This window comes from Pinus tabuliformis, chromosome 8 (genome assembly GCF_031772625.1).
Source record: "Pinus tabuliformis cultivar Carrire ecotype Pingquan chromosome 8, CPIR1, whole genome shotgun sequence".
NCBI classification, from domain to species: Eukaryota; Viridiplantae; Streptophyta; class Pinopsida; order Pinales; family Pinaceae; genus Pinus; species Pinus tabuliformis.
The window spans coordinates 1682946626-1682973425 of NC_142294.1; the positions used below are offsets into that span (position 1 = coordinate 1682946626).

Consider the following 26800-nt stretch of genomic DNA (forward strand, 5'->3'; position numbering starts at 1 on the left):
TTATTTCCATGGATGAAATCAAAATGATTCTCAATTCTTTTGCCAGAGATAAAAGTCCTAGGCAGGATGGTTGGTCTGTTGAGTTCTATTTAGCCTTCTTTGATTTGATCAGTTCATAACTCTTAAAAGTTGTTGAAGAGGTGCGAATTACTGGTAACTTAGGTTTCAGGGGAAATCAATGCTACGTTCTTAGCTCTTATTCCAAAAATCTCAAAGTCTGCTTCATTTGACAACTCTCATTCAATTTCTTTGTGCAATCTTATTTATAAAGTGATCTCCAAGGTGATTTCAAATAGATTGATGAATGTTCTTTCTTCTAACATCTCTCTGGAGAAGTTTGGATTCTTCTCTAGTAGAATTATTCATGATGCTATTTGAGTGGCTCAGGAGGCCATCCTTTCCATTAAAATAAAAAATTGCAACACTGCTATTCTCAAGGTGGATTTGGTAAGTGCATACTTAGCACTATTTGAGAGTGAACGAGGTCGAGCGCTGGCAGCTAAGGTTTGAAGAAGATCTGTTCAAGCTGCAGCCGTAGTACCAACTCTTGAGGAGGACAGTTCCAGAGCGGCAGAACTTCGCACAAGAGGGCAGGTTCTGACCCTGCAGATGAAAAATGCGGGGTCCAACGGGACCCCATCTTACAAACAAGTAACAATGCACAAGGATAAAACTGCATTGGATGGGGTGAAAATCTCAGGCTCTGAGAAGTCAGGAAAGGAGAATCCGACCAACAAAGGAAAGCTAAACAGCGAGGGCAAAGATACCCAGAAACAAAAAGAAATCATTGGCGGCAATAATACTGCTAACAGAGACAGGAAAAACCCATCCCTAGAACAGGTTTCACAAGAAAACGAGCTTGAGGATGAACGATCAAGAGATAAGGAGGATCTAAACCAAGCTAAGGCAGGACAGGAAGGAACAATGACGGGAGCCAAGAAGAAAGAAAACCAGGGACCGTGCAAGCCTAAAGCAAATGAAACCCTACAGGTAATAATCTCTGACCCAGAACTACAGGCGTATCGAGACCACATGGCAGAACATGCAGTGATCTACAAGTTTATGAGTTTCTGGCCAACAGAACGATCCCTGTGCTTGTGGATCAAGCAGCAATGGAAACCCAGAGGGGTTGTAACACTCCACCTAGGAGCCAAAGGATTCTTCACAGTGGTTTTCACCAATCTGGAGGACAGGGATCGAATTTTTGATGGAGGCCCATATTTATTTGCCTCAGTAGGTCTTTACATGAGACCATGGAAGCCCAACTTCGCACCAGAATAGGAAACCTTCAAACAGGTACCGGTCTGGATTTGATTGTTTTCTCTACCGATTGACTACTGGGGACATGCAGCACTTGAACAGATAGGCAATAAGTTAGGCACCTTCATCAAATCTTCAGAGGCAACATTATAGAAAAGATACACCTCCTGTGCCAGGATCTGTGTTGAGATGGATGTTTCGGGAGCTCTACATGAGGGCCTATGGTTGGAATACAGAGATGAAGTGTATTTTCAAGCTATAGACTATGAGCAGATCCCATTTCGCTGCAGGAAATGTCATGAACATGGACATTTGATCAGAGAATGCCTAATGAATAGAACAATGGATAAACCCAAGGAAAACAGAGGTAAGAATAAGGAGGTTGTTGTTCAACCTTAGACCAGACAGTGAGCAAACAAAAAACAACAAAATAAAGCAAGTACCTCCTTCAGAAGCACAAACAATGCTTTTGAGGTGTTGGAATCAGAGACGGATTCAGAGGACACCAATCCAGAGCGCGAGACATTGTGAGGAAGCCAGAACACAACCTCACCAGGAATACAAGAACCCATTTCCATTCCATAAAACAACATCCCAACTAATCAAGGACCAACAGAAGGATTAGAAGAAGACTCAGAAATGATGACTAGTGAAATAGGGCTAGAGGATATGGAACTAAGTGACATTCTTGAACAGGAAGGTATGGATCTACCAAACATGGTAGAAAATTGGAAAAAGAAAGGCATGGAACACATATCGGAAGAGGAGGTGAACATAATCAACAACTTATTCATAGCAAGACAAAAAGCAGAACTGGATATGTAGAAAAGGAGTTTGGGAACAGCAAAAGGTCTAGGGGTGAGAGCTCAGGGACTGCATCAAACTACAACCAACTCAAAGCACCGGAAAAAATGAGGACGAAGGACAAACAATGAAGCATTACAAGAACTTGGTCAAATGCTCCTAAACTCAGGTAAGATGAAAGCCCTTGAGGCGTTCACACTCACCTCCTAAAAATTTGTTGATTATGAAAGTAATTTCATGGAATGTTAGAGGGATAAACAGCGTAAAGAAGCATGGTTATTAAAGAAAAAAGTCAAAAAAGAACAACCAGATATGATTTTTTTGCAAGAAACTAAATGCTCCAGCAAAACAATGGAAAACATCAGTAAAAAATTGGGCAAATGAATGGAATACCTAGAAACAACAAGCAATGGATGGGAAGGGGGCCTGGCCATTCTTTGGAATCCTCAGGTTCTCCAGCTTATATCTTCTGAAGCTGCCAGATCTCATATATCAATAGAAGTCCAAATGGTAGGGAATCCAACCACCTATCTCTGCACAAATGTCTATGGCCCTCAGAAACTAGAGGCAAAATTGCTATGGCTTAGAGCTCTATCCAACTTGCAGCAGAGATATCCCCAAGCAAAAGCTATTTTCGGAGGAGATTTTAATATGATCACTTCACTTACGGAAAAAAAAGGAGGCATCAGAACGCTCAATAGGGATACTGAAGCTTTCAAAGACTTTATCAAATCAACCAAGCTGGTGGACATCTTCCCCAAGAGCGGAGCTTTCACATGGAACAATAAAAGAGGGGGTGATAGGCAAATCGCCTCTAGACTAGACAGGTTCTTAGTGACAGAAACCATCCTTCTGGAAGGGATTACTGTGGATTCGAACATACTACCAAGTGGAGGTTCGGACCACTGGCCCATAATAATGAATGCGTCCATCCTAGGCACACCAAGGAATAAGCCCTTCAGATTTGAAAAGTTTTGGCTCAATCATCCAGAGTTCACATCAAAAATAAAACAATGGTGGAGTGAACTGACAGGTATAAGAGGTACTAAAATGTACATTTTCCAAGCTAGACTTAAACATATCAAAACCAGGTTAAAATCCTAGAATCAAGAAGTCTTCGACAACATATTTAAAGAAAAAAAGAAGTTGGAAGAGAAATTGGAACAAATTTGCAAGGAATGGATCTAGGGAAATATTAATCAAGATACAATGAATATAGAACAAAAACTCATGCAGGACTGGCAGATCAGATGCCAACAGGAGGAAACTCTATGGAAGCAAAAATCTAGAATTCAATGGCTTAAGGAAGGTGAAAAGAACACTAAATTTTTTCACAGATCTGCCATTGATCACAGAAGTGCTAATAAAATATTAAGAATAAAGGATGATCAGGGAACCTCGGTGCAAACTCATCATGAAATCTCGGGCCTTCTCATAAATCATTTTAGCCAAATTGCTCTGGAACCCAACATTGATAGAGAGGAAGCTATTAGGGACCTATTGACTTCTATTCCTAAGCTCATCACAGAGGATCAAAACAAGGCTTTAAATCGAGCAATCACCTTGGAAGAAGTGGAAGAAGCAGTGAAAGATATGCCAAATGGTAAGGCGCCAGGACCGGATGGTTTCACCATCGACTTTTACAAAGCCTGTTGGGAAATAATCAAAACAGAGGTTTGGGAAGTGGTGGAGGATTCCCGACGCTCCTCTTCCATCCTAAAATCCCTCAACTCTACGTTCATAACCCTTATACCAAAGGAGGAGGAAGCAAACACTCCGTCGAAGTTTTGGCCAATTGCATTGTGCAATGTTTTGTACAAGATCATATCTAAAGTCATAGCTAACAGACTAAAACCAATTCTTCCAGGGATCATTTCGGAAGAACAATCTGGTTATGTAGAAGGGAGATAGATTATGGACAACATACTGCTAGCTCAAGAGATGATTCATACTCTCCAAACTCAGAAAAAAGCGGGCATGCTAATGTAGTTGGACCTATCAAAGGCTTATGATAAAGTCAGCTGGAACTATTTGGAGGCTATTCTGGATGCCTTTGGCTTTGCGAATTAGTGGATAATATGGATCTTAGCCTTGATTAAGTCTACCAGATTTTCCATTCTGGTGAACGGAGCTCCCAAAACCCAGTTCACACCATCTCGAGGTATACGACAAGGGGATCCCATGTCCCCCTTTCTGTTTGTAATACTAATGGAAGGTCTTAGCCAGCTGATCAGAAGAGCAAAAGAGGATGGCTTTATTCAGGGACTCCAACCCCTGCCCTCAAGCCCTGCAACCACACATCAACAGTTTGTTGATGACACAATGCTGCATGGCACACCCTCTATCAAAGAAGCTCTTGGTTTCAAAAACATTCTCAATCGCTTCAGCCTTGCCTCAGGTATGGAACTTAATCTAGCTAAATCTTCCATATTCTTTTTTAATACGCATCTAGCAGTCCAGAAAAATCTTTCTAATGTCCTCGGTTTCAAGAGGTGTAACCTCCCTTCAAGATACCTAGGCATTCCGCTAACAGACAAACCCTGGCAAAAAATACATTGGGAAAAAATGATCGCCAATCTAGAGAAACGGTGTCAACATTGGACTCATAGGACCCTCAACTTTGCAGGCTGCCTAGTCCTCACCAAATCCGTCCTCCAGGCTATTCCTCAATTCATGCTTTCTATTCTCCCAGCACCTAAAGGTGTGCTTCAGAAAATCTGACTCATCCAGAAAGCTTTTCTTTGGTCGGGTAACTCAGTTAAACAGAAGTGGTCTTTAATGGCATGGGACAAAATCTGCAAACCCAAACACCTGGGTGGGTTAAATCTTCAGGACCCTTACACCGTCAATTGAGCCTGTGGAGCCAAGTTATGGTGGAGATGGGTCAAAGAACTGAACATACCCTGGGCCAAACATTGGAAAGCAAAGTATGTTATTCACTATAGCCCACAGAATCTGATCAGGATGCAAGAACCCCCAGACGGATCTCCAATCTGGAACCTTGCAAGAACTAATCGAGGCATAATTCAGGAATAGAGTTTTTGGGAAGTTCGATATGGATAGATTGCCCTATTCTGCGAGGATTCTTGGCAGTGATTACCTAAGCTTGAAAGCCCTGATTTCCTCACCATTCAGAGAAGATACCAGGAGCTAGGAAGGATAACCGTGAATCAATACTGGGAACCTAGCAATACTAATCAAGCATGGAAACAGTGTATCTTTAACGACACATGGCAGCCAGAAGAAGAGGAAAACATTCTGAGAGCACTGAAAACAGAGCTAACTAAAACGAAGATAAGAAATGCTCATGATGTAGATCAACTGCGTTAGGGCAAGCTCGAGGGGGGGTAATTTCTCCCTCAAAGAAGCAAGAGTCTATATCGAAGAAAACAATCAAAGGGAAAAAGTCAATTGGCATAGTAAAGTTTGGGATGCTGAACTTTGGCCGAAGATTAAAACCTTCCTTTGGCTCTTGATGCACCGAAGAACTCTTACCTAGGAGAACCTTCGGAAAAAAGGGTTCATAGGCCCCTCATGCTGCCCCCTGTGTGAAAATGAGGAGGAATCCATGAATCACCTCCTCAATATCTGTAAATGGACAGAAATCCTATGGAACTGGATGGAAACCATATTTAAGAGAACGGACAGGGACAAAAACTCAATACAGGAAAGCATAGCAAATTGGCGGAGTAATTTTTCCAAAACCCAAACAGTCAATACATTATGGAAATTAATGTTGGAAATAATACTAAGAGGGGGGATGAATCAGTATTATCAAGTCAATTATTTTTCATTTCATAATCAGATATGTATACGCTACTTCAGTTAGTGAAAACTGCGTATATACGCAATTGTAATAAAGGAAACTCGCATATAACCTGCAGACTTATAATTTAATTTATTCTTCAGATGTTGATCATTAATATGTGTGTCAGAACCATATAAACAGTAACCAGGATTAGTAAAACAGAGCAGACAGTCACACACAAGAACACAAGATAAAAGGTGGAAACCCAATGTGGGTGAAAACCACCTGTTGCAATTCGTCTCTATCTTCTTTCAATTAGAAACTTCCTTTTACAATGTTTCTGTAATGGTGCAGTCATATACCAGTACGCAGGCTTCTACCTGCAGAAGGCTACAACCTTCTCTCGTTCTCCAGCTTCTCCTGGAAGGGAGCTACAACCCCCTTATCTCTTGTACTAGCTGATGTACTAGTACATAGGTGCTAACCTATAGAAGGCTACAACCTTCTCTTTTCTTCCAGCGACCACGTTTCATAAATTTTCAGACTGGATCCATGAATAACATCAATCAAACATCAAATATATCTGCATCAACCAATCTCCTTTGCTCCAATCAAACTGAATCAATCCTTTGCTCCAATCAAACTGAATCAAACAATTACTTCTCTGAAAACTGTAACCAGAATACAATAACAGTAACCAGAAACCAATCCTGAAACCAGAACACTGCAGAAGTAGCTAAAACATATTTCATGAGACGTACGCTACTTCAATATGTAGAACCTGCGTGCATACGCTTTTGTAATAAGGCCAACCTACGTATACACAATTTTGAATTACTAAACCAACATGTATACGCGCCTTTTATTTGTTGAACCTGCCTACAGATCTATAAAATATAATCTTACCCTTTTCAGTTATTCAGACATTAGTAATACACAGATTATCGGATTTATAGATCAAGTCATGCGCCAAATATAACATATCAAAATCACACAAAGATACTTCTCTTCAAGCCTTAGGATCTTGACCCATCAATAGAACTTATCCTTCTCCTTGCACTTAGGTTCCTCCTTGATTCAGATCCAGGTATGCACCATAACCCAATGACCAGTATTCTAGATCTTGCTCTTCATTAGATATTCATTGCTAGAGTGAATACCTTTGCCTAATGATCTCCTTCCCCTTATATAGTCTTAGGGCTTACTCAATACCATGGTCCAAAACCACTTAGAATCAATACCTAGGTCCAAATACCTGGGATCAACACTTTAGATGAGATACCATGGTCCCAAAACCATAGGTCCAAATACCAAGGACCAAAAACCAAGTTTTCCCAAAAGTACGCGCTTTTCTTTGCATGAAAGTGTGTGCATACGTATACGCGTCTTTTCATTGTCTAACCCGCGTGTATATGCGACTTGGTTAAGAGGAACCTGCGTATATCTCTTTTTCTTTCATTCTGAGAGCCTGAAATGTGATCTGTCATTTGAGTGAGTTGCCATCAAGTACAACACCTGTGTCATAGCGCTAAAACTGTGTCATAATGCCAACAATCTCCCCCTTTGGACTTGATGGCAACCCCAAGTCACTCAAAGTCATTCTCCCCCTTTGTCATCAGGTGCAAAGGGTTATGCTCCCCCTGAGTACATGCTGAAATCTCTGCTTTGCTGTGCTGTCCATGCTCCCCCTGATTGTAGCAAGGTCTGCAAGAAGATGTTCTACAAGAAGAAACATGACTTTATACATCATAAATGAACTTTTTATCACCAAAGACTCATACATACATCCATCTCCCAACCAAGTGGGGATATAGAAATATTTACTCATCCACCCAACCAAGTGGGGATACAAAAAATGTTTACACATGATAAAACAAGTACATTGCATCATCCATCCCAGGCATAGTGGGGAAACCAAAGTAGGCTGTTACATGACCTTGATAAGAAAAGAAATACATGACATAGAGACGAAATATCTACAACAAGACTATGATAGTCATCAGCAACTATCATCAGCAGCATCTGCCAATCATCATTTAAACCAGCAACCATGTTCTCCCTCAACACCTGTTCCACCTGAAACCAAAAACAAATATGAAATTGAACCAAGATCTTCTAAGATAATGCCAACAATGCAGTATATGCTCCCCCTGAACTTGTGCCAGATGGTCTCTGTCAGACCCATATCAGACTCTTTTCATCTTGAGTCTGGCCCAATGATTTCCTTCAATTCAACATATATACGACTATATCCACAGAAACCAACGTATGTACGCGGATACGCTTCATCAAGCTTGCGTACAACCACTGTTCTCTAAAATAGATAATCTCAACAACAAGATGATGCATCAACTACTCCTAGCTTCTGTCTGAGGTATTCAAGTGTCTCCCTGGGCATGGTTTGGTGAATATATTAGCAACCTGTTCCTTGGAGGGAACATACTCCAATTTGACCTTTTTTTCAAGCACTTGTTCCCAAAGAAAATGATATTTGATAGGTATGTGCTTGGTCTTCGAATGCATGACCAGATTCTTTGAAATACTGATTGCACTTGTATTATCACATAAAATGGAGATAGGTGGAGTACAAGTGATTTAAATGTCTTGCAAAGTTTGCATCATCCAAAGGAGTTGTGTGCAACAAGATGCAGCAGCCACATATTCTGCTTCAGCTGTAGATAATGAAATTGAGCTTTGTTTCTTGCTGAACCAAGATACTAATCTCGAACCCATAAAGAATGCACCACCACTAGTGCTTTTTTCTGTCATCCACGCTTCCTGCCCAATCTGCATCTGTATATGCATGAAGTGTGATTTAAATGTCTTGCAAAGTTTGCATCATCCAAAGGAGTTGTGTGCAACAAGATGCAGCAGCCACATATTCTGCTTCAGCTGTAGATAATGAAATTGAGCTTTGTTTCTTGTTGAACCAAGATACTAATCTCGAACCCATAAAGAATGCACCACCACTAGTGCTTTTTTCTGTCATCCACGCTTCCTGCCCAATCTGCATCTGTATATGCATGAAGTGTGAGATCCGTTTCTCTAGGATACCATAAGCCATAGTTTTGAGTTCCTTGAAGATACTTGAAAATTATTTTAACTGCCTGAAGATGAGTTTCCTTGGGATTTGCTTGAAATCTTCCAACTATTCCCACGACATGCATGATGTCTGGTCGGGTACCTATTAGATAGAGCAGATTACCAATCATGGATCTATAGGTTGGTTGATGTACTACTTCTGATTCATCATTTGCGCTGAGGCCGCATCCTGATACCATAGGGGTATATACTGGTTTCAAATCCTCCATCCCATATTTCTTCAAGATCTGCTTGAGGTACTTGGTTTGTGAGAGAAAAATACCGTCTTTGTTTTGTTGGACTTGTAAATCAAGAAAATATGTGAGCTCACCAAGCAGGGACATTTCAAATTCTTTTGCATCACCAAGGCAAAGTTTTGACTCATGTCTTCTTCATTGCTACCAAAGATGATATCATCAACATACACAACAAGTATTAACAACTTATCATTATCAATTTTTATATATAGATTGCTATCTGTTGATCCTTTTGAAAAACCTTGTTGATGGAGGTACTTATCCAAACGATAATACCAAGCCCTTGGAGCCTGTTTAAGGCCATAGAGAGACTTTTTGAGTCTGCATACAAGTTTTGGATCATTTCCAAGGATAAACCCATCTGGTTGCTCAATATACACTTCTTCTTCGAAGTCTCCTTTCAGAAAGGCAGATTTTACCTCCATTTGATATACTTTGAACTTCTGAAAGTTAGAAAGAGCAAGAAGCATTCTTATCACTTCAAGTCTGGCAACTGGTGTAAAAGTTTCTTCAAAGTCTATACCTTCTTGTTGAGCATACCCTTTACAAACAAGTCTTGCCTTGTTTCTAATAACATCTCCATTTTCATTCAGCTTGTTTTTGAATATCCATTTTGTCCCTATGACATTCTTATCATTTGGCCTAGGAACCAACTCCCAAGTGTTATTCTTTTCAATATGCTCAAGTTCTTCTTTCATGGCCTTGACCCAGCATTCATCTTTGCATGCTTCACTTACATTTCATGGTTCAATGGATGAAAGCAACTCTAGATAGCTTGAAGCTTCTGAAATAGTTCTTCTTGTTTGTACACCTGCCTCTTTCTGCCCCAAAATTTGAGTCTCTGGATGATTCTTCTGGACGTACCTGGATGGAGTGTTTTCTTCTACCCTTATCTGTTCTTCTCGTGCCTCATAGGTTTCTTCTTCATCATTAGTCTGATTTGATGTTGAAGGATAGTCCTCATCATTTTCAAAATCTTTGGATTTTACTTGCCTTGGATTGTTTCTTGCTTCATCAACCACTACATCAATACTTTCAACAATTTTTCCAAGTCTTTTATTGTAACACTTATATCCTTTACTTCGGGAAGAGTAACCAAGAAGAATGCCTTCATCTACTCTAGGTTCAAACTTGCCAAGGTTTTCATCAGTCCTTTTGATGTAGCATTTTCTTCCAAAAATTTTGAAGTATTTAACAGTAGGAGTCTTACCATACCACAGTTCATGAGGAGTTTGAATGTTGTTCACCCGGATGTTTTTTTTGTTGAGAATAGTAACGATAGCAAATGCAGCTTCAAGCTAGAAGGTTGCGGGAGTTCCAGACTCATCAATCATAGCACGAGCCATTTGTTGAACCGTTCTGTTCATCCTTTCCACTACTTCATTTTGCTGAGGAGTCCTTGCGGTAGAGAATTCTCTTCTTATTCCATGTTCTTCACAAAAATCGAAAAATTCATCTGAGGTAAATTCCCCTCCTCGATCAGACCTGAGGCATTTGATTCTGCGATCTGATTCATTTTCAACCAAGGCTTTGAAAGCTTTGAACTTTTCGAAGGCTTCATCTTTATGCTTCAGAAGTCCTATCCAACACATCCTGGAAAAGTAGTCAATGAACAATATAAAGTATTCCTATCCACGAGGTGAATTTTTCCTTGATGGACCACATAAATTAGTATGGACAAGTTCAAGTGGCCTACTAGCTGATCCTTCTTTCTCAGGGAAATTAGTTCTGGTTTTCTTACTAGACTGACATGATTTGCTTATTGTATTGTCTGGAATTTTGATGTCAGGGAGATCACGAACTGCCTGATATTTGCATGCTTTCCTTATCTGAGAGAAGCTTAGATGCCCCAGTCTTCTGTGCCATAGACAGCGTTCATAATTTTTGCTTAGATAGCATTGTTATTGTCCTCCTTTGAGTATGTATAAATTATTTGGAGTTCTTATGCCTTTGATCATTGTTTCCCTGTATCAAGCTCACGAACTATACATCCATTTGATCGAAATATTACCTCATTTCCTTGATCACACATTTGACTGACACTCAATAGATTATGCTTTAAGCCATCTACATACATAACATTTCCAGCTTTGACCTTTTCTTTAAAAAGGATAGAACCTTTACCTTTTATGAGAGCAGGGGTATCATTTCCAAATGAGACCTTCCTTTCCTTTTCTAAGGCACTATATGACTGAAGTTTTTCTTTATCCCCTGTCATATGTTTCGAGCATCCACTGTTGATGTACCACTGACTTTCCTGCCCTTCCGCATATAAGGCTATACCACATCTTTCTGGTTGCGGTTCTTTCTTTATCCATGTTTTGGGACTCAATGAAGCTTGCTCCTTCTGAGTTGTTTGCCGAAACCTACTCCTACAATTAGAAGCTTCATGACCGAAGTTGTTACAAATAGAACATTCTATTTCATTTTCAAGAGCAGAAAAGTTATTGTAGGTCCTTTTCATGATCCCAGTCATACTCCTTTGTTTTTGTGCTTCTCTAGTCATGATGGTCTTGTAGGCAACACATTGAACAACTTTGTGTCCAAAGTTATGACAAGAGAAACATTGGCCATTGAATAAATTCTTGCGATTATCAAACCTACCGACCAAATGATTGTAGTTTCCATTGACATCCATTCTTGAGGTAAATTGAGAATGATTTACCTGCGGTTGGTTGTAGCTTCTGTTCATCCTTGAAGTAGATTGCCCCTGATTTATTTGGTGATCTATGTTCTTCCTTGAAGTAAATTGTCCCTGATTTACCTGGTGATCTGATTTATGCCTTTACTGTCGATTATCGATCTGTTCACTTCTCCTTGCTGCATCAAGATAACTTTTGGAGGTGGATGGCTTCTGTGCTTGAGATGCTTCTTCAGTATATCCAAGACCTGTATTGATTAGAGGAGAATGTTGCACCTTGATAATCTCATCTAAAGTTTCATATCCTTTAGCAAATCTAAGATTAAGAGCTTTTTTTTTCTCAATATCTTTTCTAAGTCCCACAATTTCACATTCTAACTTTTCATTATGTTTTTCCCTTTCAGCAAGTTGGAATGTCAGAGTATCTATAATCATATTCTTTTCTTCTAAACAAGTTTTACGTTTAGATTTTTCTTCATAAAGACCTTCTTCATCTATAGCATCCAAGAAATCATCATCTTCAAAAGCCATCAAAAGTCTATAATCATTACATTGTTCATCTTCATCACTATTTGAAAATCCATCACTGTCTTCATGTGTATAATAGCTCTTCTTACTTACATTATGTTTTCTGTTCCATCTAACTGGTTCCTTACCTTTGTCAATCTTATCTTTATGAAGACACTTGGCTGCATAGTGACCGACTCTTCCACAAGCAAAGCATTTAAAAGGTAGCTTACCTCTGAATCTTCCAGAACCCCGTTGAAGGTTCTTGACAAATTTTGATTCTTCCTCTCCTTCTGACATATGTCCTGACTCATTGTATTCTCTTTTTCCTGAGGCTTTGAATGCAGCTTCTCTCATGTGTGATGGTCCCCCTTTTCTCATTTCGAAGGCAGTTAGGATTCTGTGCAGCCGTGACATGGTAATGCTCTGTAGATTATGCTTTTCTTCTATGGTAGAAACTTTTGATTCAAATTTAGAAGACAAAGATCTTAGAACCTTTTCAACCAAAGTAACTTCTTTTATCTCTTCACCCAAGTTTTTCATGCGATTAACGATCTCATCTATTCGTAAGAAATAATTAGCCACACTTTCATCATTGTGTATTATGAGATTTTCATATTGAATTCTGAGAGTTTGTAGTTTTGCACGTTTTAGCTGATGATCTCCTTCATAGCTTAGAACAATATTGTCCCATATTTATTTTTGCGGTTTTGAGCTGCATAACCTTGACGAATTCTGATTGAGATAAACTCCCTAATAGAGTATTGACAACCTTTGCATTTGTTTCATACTACTTCTTACCAGCCGTGTCTCTAGGAGTTGCTGATGGAAATGTGTATCATGCTTCCACGATATCCCAAACTTCTGTACCAAGAGATTGAAGATAGGTTGTGATTCTTACCTTCCAATAGACGAAGTTTCTCCCATCAAAGATTGGTGGCCTGATAGATGCCTCCTTTTCGTAGTTACTCATGATGATATATCTTCCTTCAAGCGATCAAGCTTCTTCTGACGGACTTGCCCTGATTCCAATTGTTGGAAATAATACTGAGAGGGGGGTGAATCAGTATTATCAAGTCAATTATTTTTCATTTCATAATCAGATTTGTATACGCTACTTCAGTTAGTGAAAACTGCGTATATACACAACTGTAATTAAGGAAACTCACGTATAACCTGCAGACATATAATTTAATTTATTCTTCAGATGTTGATCATTAATCTGTGTGTTAGAACCATATAAACAATAAACAAAACAGTAAAACAGAGCAGACAGTCACACACAAGAACACAAGATATAAGGTGGAAACCCAATGTGGGTGAAAACCACCTGCAGCAATTCGTCTCTATCTTCTTTCAATTAGAAACTTCATTTCACAATGTTTTTGTACTGGTGCAGTCTTATACCAGTACACAGGCTTCTACCTGCAGAAGGCTACAACCTTCTCTCATTCTCTGGCTTCTCCTGGAAGGGAGCTACAACCCCCTTAGCTCTTGTACTAGTACGTAGGTGCTGACCTACAGAAGGCTACAACCTTCTCTTTTCTTCCAGGGACCATGTTTCATAAATTTTCAGAATTGATCCATGAATAACATCAATCAAACATCAAATATATTTGCATCAACCAATCTCCTTTGCTCCAATCAAACTGAATCAAACAGTTAATTCTCTGAAAACTGTAACCAGAATACAGTAACAGTAACCAGAAACCAATCCTGAAACCAAAACACTACAGAAGTAGCTAAAACATATTTCATGAGACGTACACTACTTCAATATGTAGAACCTATGTGCATACGCTTCTGTAATAAGGCCAACCTATGTATACTCAATTTTGAATTACAGAACCAGCGTGTATACACGCCTTTTCTTCGTTGAACCTGCATACAGATGTATAAAAGATAATCTTATCCTTTTCAGTTATTCAGACATTAGTAATACCCAGATTATCAGATTTATAGATCAAGTCATGCGCCAAATATAACGGATCAAAATCACACAAAGATATTTCTCTTCAAGCCTTAGGATCTTGACCCATCAATAGAAATTATCCTTCTCCTTGCGTTCAGGTTCCTCCTTGATTCAGATCCAGGTATGCACCATAACCCAATGACCAGTATTCTAGATCTTGCTCTTCATTAGATATTCAATGCTAGAGTGAATACCTTTGCCTAATGATCCCCTTTTATAGTCTTAGGCCTTACTCAATATCATGGTCCAAAACCACTTAGAACCAATACCTAGGTCCAAATACATGGGATCAACACTTTGGATGAGATGCCATGGTCCCAAAACCATAGGTCCAAATACCAAGGACCAAAAACCAATTTTTCCCACAAGTACGTGCTTTTCCTTGCATGAAAGTGCGTGCATATGTATACGCGTCTTTTTATCGTCTAACCCGCATGTATACGCGACTTGGTTAAGAGGAACCTACATATATCTCTTTTTCTTTCATTCTGATAGCTTGAACTGTGATCTGTCATTTGAGTGAGTTGCCATCAAGTACAACACCTGTGTCATAGCGCTAAAACTTTGTCATAATGCCAAAAATCTCCCCCTTTGGACTTGATGGCAACCCCAAGTCACTCAAATTCATTCTCCCCCTTTGTCATCAAGTGCAAAGGGTTATGCTCCCCCTGAGTACATGCTGAAATATCTACTCTGCTGTGCTGTCCATCCTCCCCCTGACTGTAGGCAAGGTCTAGAAGAAGATGTTCGACAAGAAGAAACATGACCTTATACATCATAAATGACCTTGCTATCACCAAAGACTCATACATACATCCATCTCCCAACCAAGCAGGGATATACCAATATTTACTCATCCACCCAACCAAGTGGGGATACACCAAAAGTTTACACATGATAAAACAAAAAAATTACATCATCCATCCCAGGCATAGTGGGGAAACCAAAGTAGGCCATTACATGACCTTGATAAGAAAAGAAATACATGACATAGAGACGAAATATCTACAACAAGACTATGATAGTCATCCGCAACTATCATCAGCAGCATCTACCAATCATCATTCAGACTAGCAACCATGTTCTCGCTCAAGACCTGTTCCACCTGAAACCAAAAACAACTATGAAATTGAACCAATATCTTCTAAGATAATGCCAACAATGCAGTATATGCTCCCCTTGAACTTGTGCCAGATGGTCTCTGTTAGACCCATATCATACTCTTTTCATCCTGAGTCTGGCCCACTGATTTCCTTCAATCCAACATATACATGACTGCATCCACAGAAATCAGTGTATGTACGCGGATACGCTTTATCAAACTCACGTACAACCATTGTTCTTTGAAACAGATAATTTCAACAGCAAGATGATGCATCAACTACTCCCAGCTTCTGTCTGAGGTATTCAAATGTCTCCTTGGGAGTGGTTTGGTGAATATATCAACAACCTGTTCCTTGGAGGGAACATACTCCAATTTGACCTTTTGTTCAAGCACTTGTTCCCGAAGAAAATGATATTTGATAGGTATGTGCTTGGTCTTCGAATGCATGACTCGATTCTTTGAAATACTGATTGCACTTGTATTATCACATAAAATGGAGATAGGTGGAGTACAAGTGATTTGAATGTCTTGCAAAGCTTGCATCATCCAAAGGAGTTGTGCACAGCAAGATGCAGCAGCCACATATTCTGCTTCAACTGTAGATAATGCAATTGAGCTTTGTTCTTGCTGAACCAAGATACTAATCTCGAACCCATAAAGAATGCACCACCACTAGTGCTTTTTCTGTCATCTATGCTTCGTGCCCAATCTGCATCTGTATATGCATGAAGTGTGAGATATGTATCTCTAGGATACCATAAGCCATAGTTTTGAGTTCCTTGAAGATACTTGAAAATTATTTTAACTGCCTGAAGATGAGTTTCCTTGGGATTTTCCTGAAATCTTTCAACTATTCCCACTGCATGCATGATGTCTAGTCGGGTACATGTTAGATAGAGCAGACTACCAATCATGGATCCATAGGTTGGTTGATGCACTGCTGCTGATTCATCATTTGCGCTGAGGCTGCATCCTGTTACCATAGGGGTACATACTGGTTTCGAATCCTCCATCCCATATTTATTCAAGATCTGCTTGAGGTACTTGGTTTGTGATAGAAAAATACCATCTTTGTTTTGTTGGACTTGTAAACCAAGAAAATATGTGAGCTCACCAAGTAGGGACATTTCAAATTCTTTTTGCATCACCAAGGAAAAGTTTTGACTCATGTCTTCTTCATTGCTACCAAAGATGATATCATCAACATACACAACAAGTATTAGCAACTTATCATTATCAATTTTTATATATAGATTGCTATTTGTTGATCTCTTTGAAAAATATTGTTGATGGAGGTACTTATCCAAACGATAATACCAAGCCCTTGGAGCCTATTTAAGGCCATCGAGAGCCTTTTTGAGTCTGCATACAAGTTTTGGATCATTTCCAAGGATAAACCCATCTGGTTGCTCAATATAGACTTCTTCTTCCAAGTCTCCATTTAGAAAGGTAGATTTTACGTCCATTTGATATACTTTGAACTTCTGAAAGCTAGAAAGAGCAAGAAACATTCTTATTGCTTCAAGTCTGGTAATTGGTGCAAAATTCTCTTCAAAGTCTATACCTTCTTGTTGAGCATACCCTTTACAAACAAGTCTTGCCTTGTTTCTAATAACATCTCCATTTTCATTCAGCTTGTTTTTGAATATCCATTTTGTCCCTATGACATTATTATCATTTGGTCTACGAACCAACTCCCAAGTGCTATTCTTTTCAATCTGCTCAAGTTCTTCATTCATGGCCTTGACCCAACATTCATCTTTGCATGCTTCACTTACAATTCATGGTTCAATGGATGAAAGCAACGCTAGATAGCTTGAAGCTTCTGAAATAGTTCTTCTTGTTTGTACACCTGCCTCTTTCTGCCCCAAAATTTGAGTCTTTGGATGATTCTTCTGGATGTACCTGGATGGAGTCTTTTCTTCTACCCTTACCTGTTCTTCTCGTGCCTCATAGGTTTCTTCTTCATCATTAGTCTGATTTGATGTTGAAGGATAGTCCTCATCATTTTCGAAATCTTCGGATTTTACCTGCCTTGGATTATTTCCTGCTTCATCAACCACTACATCAATACTTTCAACAATTTTTCCAAGTATTTTATTGTAACACTTATATCCTTTACTTTGGAAGAGTAACCAAGAAGAATGCCTTCATCTGCTCTAGGTTCAAACTTGCCAAGGTTTTCATCAGTCCTTTTGATGTAACATTTGCTTCCAAAAATTTTGAAGTATTTAACAGTAGGAGTCTTACCATACCACAGTTCATGAGGAGTTTTAGTTCTATTCACACGGACATTTGTTTTGTTGAGAATAGTAACGACAGCGAATGCAGCTTCACCCCAGAAGGTTGTGGGAGTTCCAGACTCATTAAGCATAGCACAAGCCATTTGTTGAACCGTTCTGTTCATCCTTTCCACTACTCCATTTTGCTAAGGAGTCCTTTTAGTAGAGAATTCTCTTCTTATTCCATGTTCTTCACAAAAATTGAAAAATTCATCTGAGGTAAATTCCCCTCCTCGATCAGACCTGAGGCATTTGATTTTTGCGATATGATTCATTTTCAACCAAGGTTTTGAAAGCTTTGAACTTTTTGAAGGCTTCATCTTTATGCTTCTGAAGTCCTATCCAACACATCCTGGAAAAGTCGTCAATGAACAATATAAAGTATTCCTCTCCACAAGGTGACTTTTTCCTTGATGGACCACATAAATCAGTATGGACAAGTTCAAGTGGCATACTAGCTGATCCTTCCTTCTCAAGGAAATTAGTTATGGTTTGCTTACCAAACTGACATGATTTGCATATTGTATTGTCTGGAATTCTGAAGTCAGGGAGATCACGAACCGCCTGATATTTGCATGCTTTCCTTATCTGAGAGAAGCTTAGATGCCCCAGTCTTCTATGCCATAGTCAGTGTTCATCATTCTTGCTTAGATAGCATTGTTGTTGTCCTCCTTTGAGTATTTATAAATTATTTGGAGTTCTTATGCCTTTGATCACTGTTTCTTCTGTATCAAGCTCACGAACAATACATCCATTTGATCGAAATATTACCTCATTTCCTTGATCACACATTTGATTGACACTCAATAGATTATGCTTTAAGCCATCAACATACATAACATTTCCAGCTTTGACCTATTCTTTCAAAAGAATAGAACCTTTACCTTTTATGAGAGCAGGGGTGTCATTTCCAAATGAGACATTCCTTTCCTTTTCTAAGGCACTATATGATTGAATTTTTTCTTTATCACCTGTCATATGTTTCGAGCATCCACTGTCAATGTACCATTGATTTTCCTGCCCTTCCGCATATAAGGCTATACCACATCTTTTTGGTTGTGGTTCTTTCTTTCTCCATGTTTTGGGACTCAATGAAGCTTGCTCCTTCTGAGTTGTTTTGCCGAAACCTACTCCTGCATTCAGAATCTTCATGACCAAAGTTGTTACAAATAGAACATTCTATTTCATTTTCAAGAGCAGAAAAGTTATTGTAGGTCCTTCTCATGATCCCAGTCATACTCCTTTGTTTTCGTGCTTCTCTAGTCATGATGGTCTTGTAGGCAACACATTGAGCAGCTTTGTGTCGAAAGTTATGCCAAGAGAAACATTGGCCATTGAAGAATTTCCTGTGATTATCAAACCTACCGACCAAATGATTGTAGTTTCCATTGACATCCATTCTTGAGGTAAATTGAGAATGATTTACCTGCGGTTGGTTGTAGCTTTTGTTCATCCTTGAAGTAGATTGCCCCTGATTTATTTGGTGATCTCTGTTCATCCTTGAAGTAAATTATCCTTGATTTACCTGGTGATCTGCTTTATGCCTTTGTTGTCGATTGTCGATCTGTTCACTTCTCCTTGCTGCATCAAGATAACTTTTGGAGGTGGATGGCTTCTGTGCTTGAGATGCTTCTTTAGTATATCCAAGACCTGTCTTGATTAGAGGAGAATGTTGCACTTTGATAATCTCATCTAAAGTTTCAAATCCTTTAGCAAATCTAAGATTAAGAGATTTTTTTTTCTCAATATCTTTTCTAAGTCCCACAATTTCACATTCTAACTTTTCATTGTGTTTTTCCCTTTCAGCAAGTTGGAATGTCAGAGTATCTATAATCATATTCTTTTTTTCTAAACAAATTTTAAGTTTAGAAATTTCTTCATAAAGACCGTCTTCATCTATAACATCCAAGAAATCATCATCTTCAAAAGCCATCACAAGTCTATAATCATTACATTATTTATCTTCATCACTATTTGAAAATCCATCGTTGTCTTCATGTGTATAATAGCTCTTCTTACTTACATTCTGTTTTCTGTTCCATTTAACTGGTTCCTTACCTTTTTCAAGCTTATCTTTATGAGGACACTTGGCTGCATAGTGACCAACTCTTCCACAAGCAAAGCATTTAAAAGGTAGCTTACCTCTGAATATTCTAGAACCTCGTTGAAGGTTCTTGACAAAGTTTGATTCTTCCTCTCCTTCTGACATATGTCCTGAATCATTGTATTCTCCTTTTCCTGAGGCTTTGAATGCAGCTTCTCTCATGTCTGATGGTCCCCCTTTTCTCATTTCGAAGGCAGTTAGGATTTCGTGCAGCTGTGACATGGTAATGCTCTGTAGATTATGCTTTTCTTCTATGGTAGAAACTTTTGATTCAAATTTAAAAGACAATGATCTTAGAACCTTTTCAACCAAAGTAACTTCTTTTATCTCTTCACCCAAGTTTTTCATGCGATTAACAATCTCATCTATTCGTAAGAAATAATTAGCCACTTTCATCATTGTGCATTCTGAGATTTTCATATTGAATTCTGAGAGTTTGTAGTTTTGCACGTTTTACCTGATCATCTCCTTTATAGCTCAGAACTATCTTGTCCCATATTTCTTTTGCAGTTTTGAGCTGCATAACCTTGACAAATTCTGATTGAGATAAACTCCCCAATAGAGTATTGACAGCCTTTGCATTTGTTTCGTACTACTTCTTACCAGTCGTGTCTGTAGGAGTTGGTGATGGAAATGTGTATCCTGCTTCCACGATATCCCAAACTTTTGTACCACGAGATTGAAGATAGGTTGTGATTCTTACCTTCCAATAGACAAAGTTGCTCCCGTCAAAGATTGGTGGCCTGATAGATGCCTCCTTTTCGTAGTTGCTCATGATGATAGATCTTCCTTCAAGCGATCAAGCTTCTTCTGAAGGACTTGCTATGATTCCAATTGTTGGAAATAATACTGAGAGGAGGGGTGAATCAGTATTATCAAGTCAATTATTTTTCATTTCATAATCAAATTTGTATATGCTAATTCAGTTAGTGAAAATTGCGTATATACGCAACTGTAATTAAGGAAACTGGCGTATAACCTGCAGAATTATAATTTAATTTATTCTTCAGATGTTGATCATTAATCTGTGTGTTAGAACCATATAAACAGTAACCAGGAATAGTAAAACAGAGCAGACAGTCACACACAAGAACACAAGATATAAGGTGGAAACCCAATGTGGGTGAAAACCACCTGCTGCAATTCATCTCTATCTTCTTTCAATTAGAAACTTCCTTTTACAATGTTTCTGTACTGGTGCAGTATTATACTAGTACGCAGGCTTCTACCTACAGAAGGCTACAACCTTCTCTCATTCTCTAGCTTCTCCTGGAAGGGAGCTACAACCCCCTTAGCTCTTGTACTAGCTGATGTACTAGTACGTAGATGCTGACCTATAGAAGGCTACAACCTTCTCTTTTCTTCCAGCGACCACGTTTCATAAATTTTCAGACTGGATCCATAAATAACATCAATCAAACATCAAATATATCTGCATCAGCCAATCTCCTTGGCTCCAATCAAACTGAATCAAACAATTACTTCTCTGAAAACTGTAACCAGAATACAGTAACAGTAACCAGAAACCAATCCTGAAACCAGAACACTGCAGAAGTAGCTAAAACATATTTCCTGAGACGTACGCTACTTCAATATGTAGAACATGCTTGAATACACTTCTATAATAAGGCCAACATGTGTATACGAAATTTTGAATTACCGAACCAGCGTGTATACGCGCCTTTTCTTCGTTGAACCTGCCTACAGATCTATAAAAGATAATCTTACCCTTTTCAGTTATTCAAAAATTAGTAATACCCTGATTATCAGATTTATAGATCAAGTCATGCGCCAAATATAACAGATCAAAATCACACAAAGATACTTCTCTTCAAGCCTTAGGATCTTGACCCATCAATAGAACTTATCCTTCTCCTTGCGCTCAGGTTCCTCCTTGATTCAGATCCAGCTATGCACCATAACCCAATGACCAGTATTCTAGATCTTGCTCTTCATTAGATATTCAATGCTAGAGTGAATACCTTTGCCTAATGATCTCCTTCCCCTTTTATAGTCTTAGGCCTTACTCAATACCATGGTCCAAAACCACTTAGAACCAATACCTGGGTCCAAATACCTGGGATCAACACTTTGGACGAGATACCATGGTCCCAAAACCATAGGTCCAAATACCAAGTACCAAAAACCAAGTTTTCCCACAAGTATGCACTTTTCCTTGCATGAAAGTGCGTGCATACATATACGCGTCTTTTTATCGTTTAACCCGCGTGTATATGCAACTTGGTTAAGAGGAACCTGCGTATATCTCTTTTTCTTTAATTCTGAGAGCCTGAACTGTGATCTGTCATTTGAGTGAGTTGCCATCAAGTACAACACCTGTGTCATAGCGCTAAAACTGTGTCATAATGCCAAAAATTAATCCCTGGGTTTCTAGTGTGGATGGTATGGAAAGAACGAAACATAAGAGTGTTTCAAAATGAAGCTAAAACCATAGAGTTTATTAAAGCCACAATATTGCAAAACATGAGGGAAACGGTTCTTACCAGATGGAAAGCAGAACAGAACAAGGATTTCTCAGTGACTGACTTACAAATTCTGCAGGCATTTGGAATTGAGACAGGATCCATCTTTGTTTCTTCTGAACCACGACAACAACAAGGCCCCTCCATGAATGTTTGGTCACCACCACCAACAGGATTTCACAAACTCAACTTTGACGGGGCTTCTCGTGGAAATCCTGGTTTGGCAAGTATAGGAGGTGTCCTCCGAGATTACAAAGGGGAAATTCAACATATTTTCAGTCAATCGTTGGGTGAAGGCACCAACAATGAGATGGAATTCGTGGCTTTGGAACAAGGGTTACGAATTCTAATTCGCCTGGGAACAGGAGCTACAATGGTGGAAGGGGATTCTCTTTTGGCTATCAATGCCGCAAGGAGAATGCAGATGGGGTCGAAACCGAGTAAGGTAATGAAGCATTGGAGGTTGGCCAAGGTCACAGAGCTCATAGCAGAGCACCTCTCAAGCCTTGACAGAATCATCCTACAAGTAGTAAGAAGAACGACAAACACGGTGGCTGATTGTCTGGCCAACTATGGGATCGATCACCACTTCACCTACCCGGACACCTGCTGGCATGATGTCACATGCACAAAACTTCAGGATAAGTGTTTACATATTTCGAGACAAGACATCTGTTATTGTGAGGAGGGGTGTGGTAGTACAAGGGGTCACGCCTTAGTAGCGAATGAAGATAGCCAAACGTAGGAACAACGGGCGATAGGCCCATGGAGTTCATGAGGAAGAGTGGGAAATCATACACAATTACAGATTTCATCGATCGAGGAGGGAAATAAACAAAAAATATGTTCGGCGCCGTCAGCAATACGAAGGGGAGGACACATGGCTATAAAACAATAGCCTCAAGCGTGGTGGAATTAAGGCTCTGGATACGCATCATGAGCAGGGGGTGGTAAACCGGAATGGTAGTTATTATGGCAGGAACAACATATCTCTGACGGCGAAGTGGGAGATCCCACGCCAGACCCTTCCACCCTCAGCTATATCTAAGGCATCCAACCAGAAGATCAGAACACGACTCTCTCTTGGTTCGCTTCTTAGCAATCACAGTGCTACTAGGGTTTTCATTGTTTCCTCGACTTGCAATAACATTATGGTTTTTGAGGGTAGTAGGAATGTTTATGCTAACTGGGACATGCAGAAAGCCTAGGAGGCTTATGAAACTAGAACCACTCAGAAAGAAAAACGCAAAATCAAGGAGCTTGAAGCCGCGGTTACAGAGGAGGAAGAATGTTTGGGCGTGCAAGCTCTGGAGACGAAAATGGACTGGCTAGCTGAGCCAGGCACAATGACTACAAGAGCAACTCAATTTGTCTGAACCCAAGGAGAAATGTGGAGAATGAAAACTATGTTGGCCAAAGCGCTTAGCGCGTAGGCTGAAGATATTAAAAGAGCTCACTAGGCCATCTCTCTCGTTTCTACAGAGAATTTGGCTAAACTTGATGCCATGGAATTCAATTTCAGTGCCCTGACTCAGGAAGTCAGAATCCTTTCGCAAACGCTGAGTGTCCTCATTAGTATCCTCAGGCTCTCTGCTCGTCAGGGATCCAGGGCTGCGATGGAAGTACCAGAGGAGGCAACTGACACCAGCCAGGTGAAGCGCCCCACTCCTTAGAGGATTCCGCAGCCTGAGAATTTGACCGCAATGGCCGGCCCAAGTGCGCCCAACACAGAGTATGTGATTTTGAAGCTGTAATAGCTTCTTTGTTCCTGTTTCTCTTTTGGTTTTGTATCTCTCTGTCGTAGCTGTAGAGGTCCTCCAGGCCCTCTTTCTTTTTGGAACTATTGTCCAACAGCCTAGGGTGGTGGCTTTTTTCTGATTTTAGCCCCTCTTTAGGCAGCTCTGCGTGGTTAGCCTCAGGTTTAATAGATGAAGTTTCAGCTGCTTATAGTCATTTTGAGCATGCGGGTATGTTTTGGCTTTGTATGTGCGTGCAGACCTTTTTGTATCCTATGTATTTTATGAATTAATATAAAACTGCTGATTGACAAAAAAAAAGAGGTGGATTTAGTAAAAACATATGATAGGGTAAATTGGGGTTTTCTAGGACTCCTATTAGATGTTTTCTTTGAATTGCAGGTAACAAACTCAATTATGTGTTGTATTTCCTTTGTTAATTTTGCAGTCCTAGTTAGTGGTTCACCTTTTGCCTTATTTTCAGCCTCTAGGGGTCTGCGACAGGGATGTTCCCTGTCTTCGCTGTTATTTATTCATTTTATTGAAGGTTTAAGTGGGATGATATCTATGGCCAAGTCTAATGGTTCCTTGAAGGGTGTTAAGATTTCCAAAAACATAGCTCTTACTCATTTTCTCTTTGTGGATAATGTCTTGATCTTTGGAGAGGGATCGGTTAGAGAATGCAAGATCTTCAACTCTATTTTTGACTCCTTTTTTGTGGCGACTAGAATGTTAATCAACCAAGGTAAGTCCTACTTTTATATGCACAATGCCACAACTGATATCTCCGAGAGGATTATCATCTTTCTCCCATTCAAAATGGCATCTTTGGAGCAATGACTTACCTATCTCGGTTATCGAATCAAGCCTAATTGTTATTTGGTCGAAGACTAGAATTGGCTTCTTAAACGTAGTGTGTGAGGCATTAACAACTATTGCTACAAGTGGTTTTTGATAGGTGGTCGGAAGACACTTGTAAAATTAGTATTGGAGAGTATATTGGTTTACTAGCTCCCATTGTCTAAGGCCCTGTTGAAGCCCCTAAAATTGGGTCTATAACAAGGGGGATACCCACCCGATCCGGACCATGGTTAGTAGCTCCTTTTCTGTTTGGTATAGTGGGTCCGACTAGGGATATGGGACCAGTTTCCCAATATGTGTATGTGCGTTGAGAATTGATATTTCTTAACTAATGATTCCTAAGTAAAATGCTTTCTTTATTCTAAATCTAATCTATCAACATGCAATTGTAATCTAATAAACAAAAATATCTAATTCTAAACTAAACCGGGATGTAATCTTTCCTTTATGCGATCTAAAATTATTTCAAATGAAAATTGGTAATAAAGATCATTCAACTGCTATGAGAAAATAATTCAATAAAGATAAAGCATTTCATATAAAAAGTTAGATGAAACACTTGTGAAAATCATATCGCATAGTAAGCTATTCATATACTAGGCATAAATAAATAACTATCACTGTACAAAAGTGCCAAATGCTAACTCAAGCATTTAAGAATTCATATATAAATAACTAAACATGAATATCACCATAACACATAAGCATAAACAGTTAAGAGATAAAAGTACCATTTATAACTAGTTCTACTCGTGAGCTCCAGTAATAATGATCTATTTCTTCTTAATCCAACATCCATTAAGAGTACATAAGTGTAACATCAGTAGTAGATATTAAACGCAGATATCAATAAATGTTGTTCCATTCATTCATCAAAACCTCCTCGGAGGGTGCAAAAGTGCATGTTTTGAGGACAAGTTTTTGATAAATTTCTGGACCCTTCTGTAAATGCATGAGAAGGGTTTAAATACTACTAAATAATTCTAAAAATAATTATTACAAAAATGTAGGATGTGGTTTAAATGACCATCCTCATTTCAGGCAAAAATAAAGAAAAACTAAAACTAAAACTGAATCTAAAACTAAAACTACTAACTAACTATTTATGTATCTGCTCCTTGAAGTTGCAAGCGTTTAGCATTTGCTTGAGGAGAGTTGGTTGTCCGACTTCTAATTTTAGTTGTCCTGCGAAAACGGAATCGATAAGAGCTGGTGCCATCTTCTCGGCAGAATTGATGACACATTTGAGAGTCATGCACTGGCTATGTGGTTTTACCAAGTACGCCCAGTAAGAATCCAAATTCAACTTGGTTAACTTTTGGATTGATTCTTCCTTTTCTTGAGCCTTCTATCCACAACTTGTTTTTAGATGCTGCACATTTGGTAGATATCTACATATCGCTTGGTGATATACCTGATAAATATTACTGGTTTTGAGTTCTAATTTTACTTTCCGTCTTTAACGCTTTTTTCCTACAAATTCTTGCGCTTACAAGTGACTGAGCAATTTGACGCTTTCCATCTCGAGGGGTTTTGCCTGGCGATGCCTCCGTTTCTTGATCCAGGCTTCCCTGATGCGATTTTCACCTCTTGCGCGTTTTGTTAGAGGATATAAAGCTTAAATTTTGTAGAAAGAACGGTTTTATACGTTCTTGGTTTTGAGCTTTGATTTCTTTATACGTGTGTTGGAGAGGTAATCCCCTCTGCGGACAGAGGCGATCCTACTAGCCCAAAATGGGTCTAGCAACAATCAATCAACGCTACCATGCAAGTTCCTAGTTGCAAATTGAAAGTGGATTATGAGAACCAACCTGGAGTCCAACGCTAGTGTCGTAGACGAGTTGATACTCCCGTTCCCTTGCTCCGGCAGGTCACGATCCTCACGATCTCCGCGAATGGACACCTGCACATGCAAAGAACGAAGCGAATACCAGCATAAAATCCACTAAATACAACTAT

The 26800-nt window shown here is 39.3% G+C and overlaps 1 protein-coding gene across 1 annotated transcript in view; it reads left to right on the forward strand.

Annotated features, from left to right (window-relative positions):
• LOC149242702 (uncharacterized) overlaps window positions 1-26800 on the forward strand; it is a 124095-nt gene that overhangs the window by 56331 nt on the left and 40964 nt on the right. The window contains exons 4-5 of the mRNA XM_089370953.1: window positions 533-990; window positions 22324-22706. Of these exons, the coding sequence (XP_089227079.1) occupies window positions 533-990; window positions 22324-22706 (841 nt within the window). The remainder of the gene's footprint in view (window positions 1-532; window positions 991-22323; window positions 22707-26800) is intronic.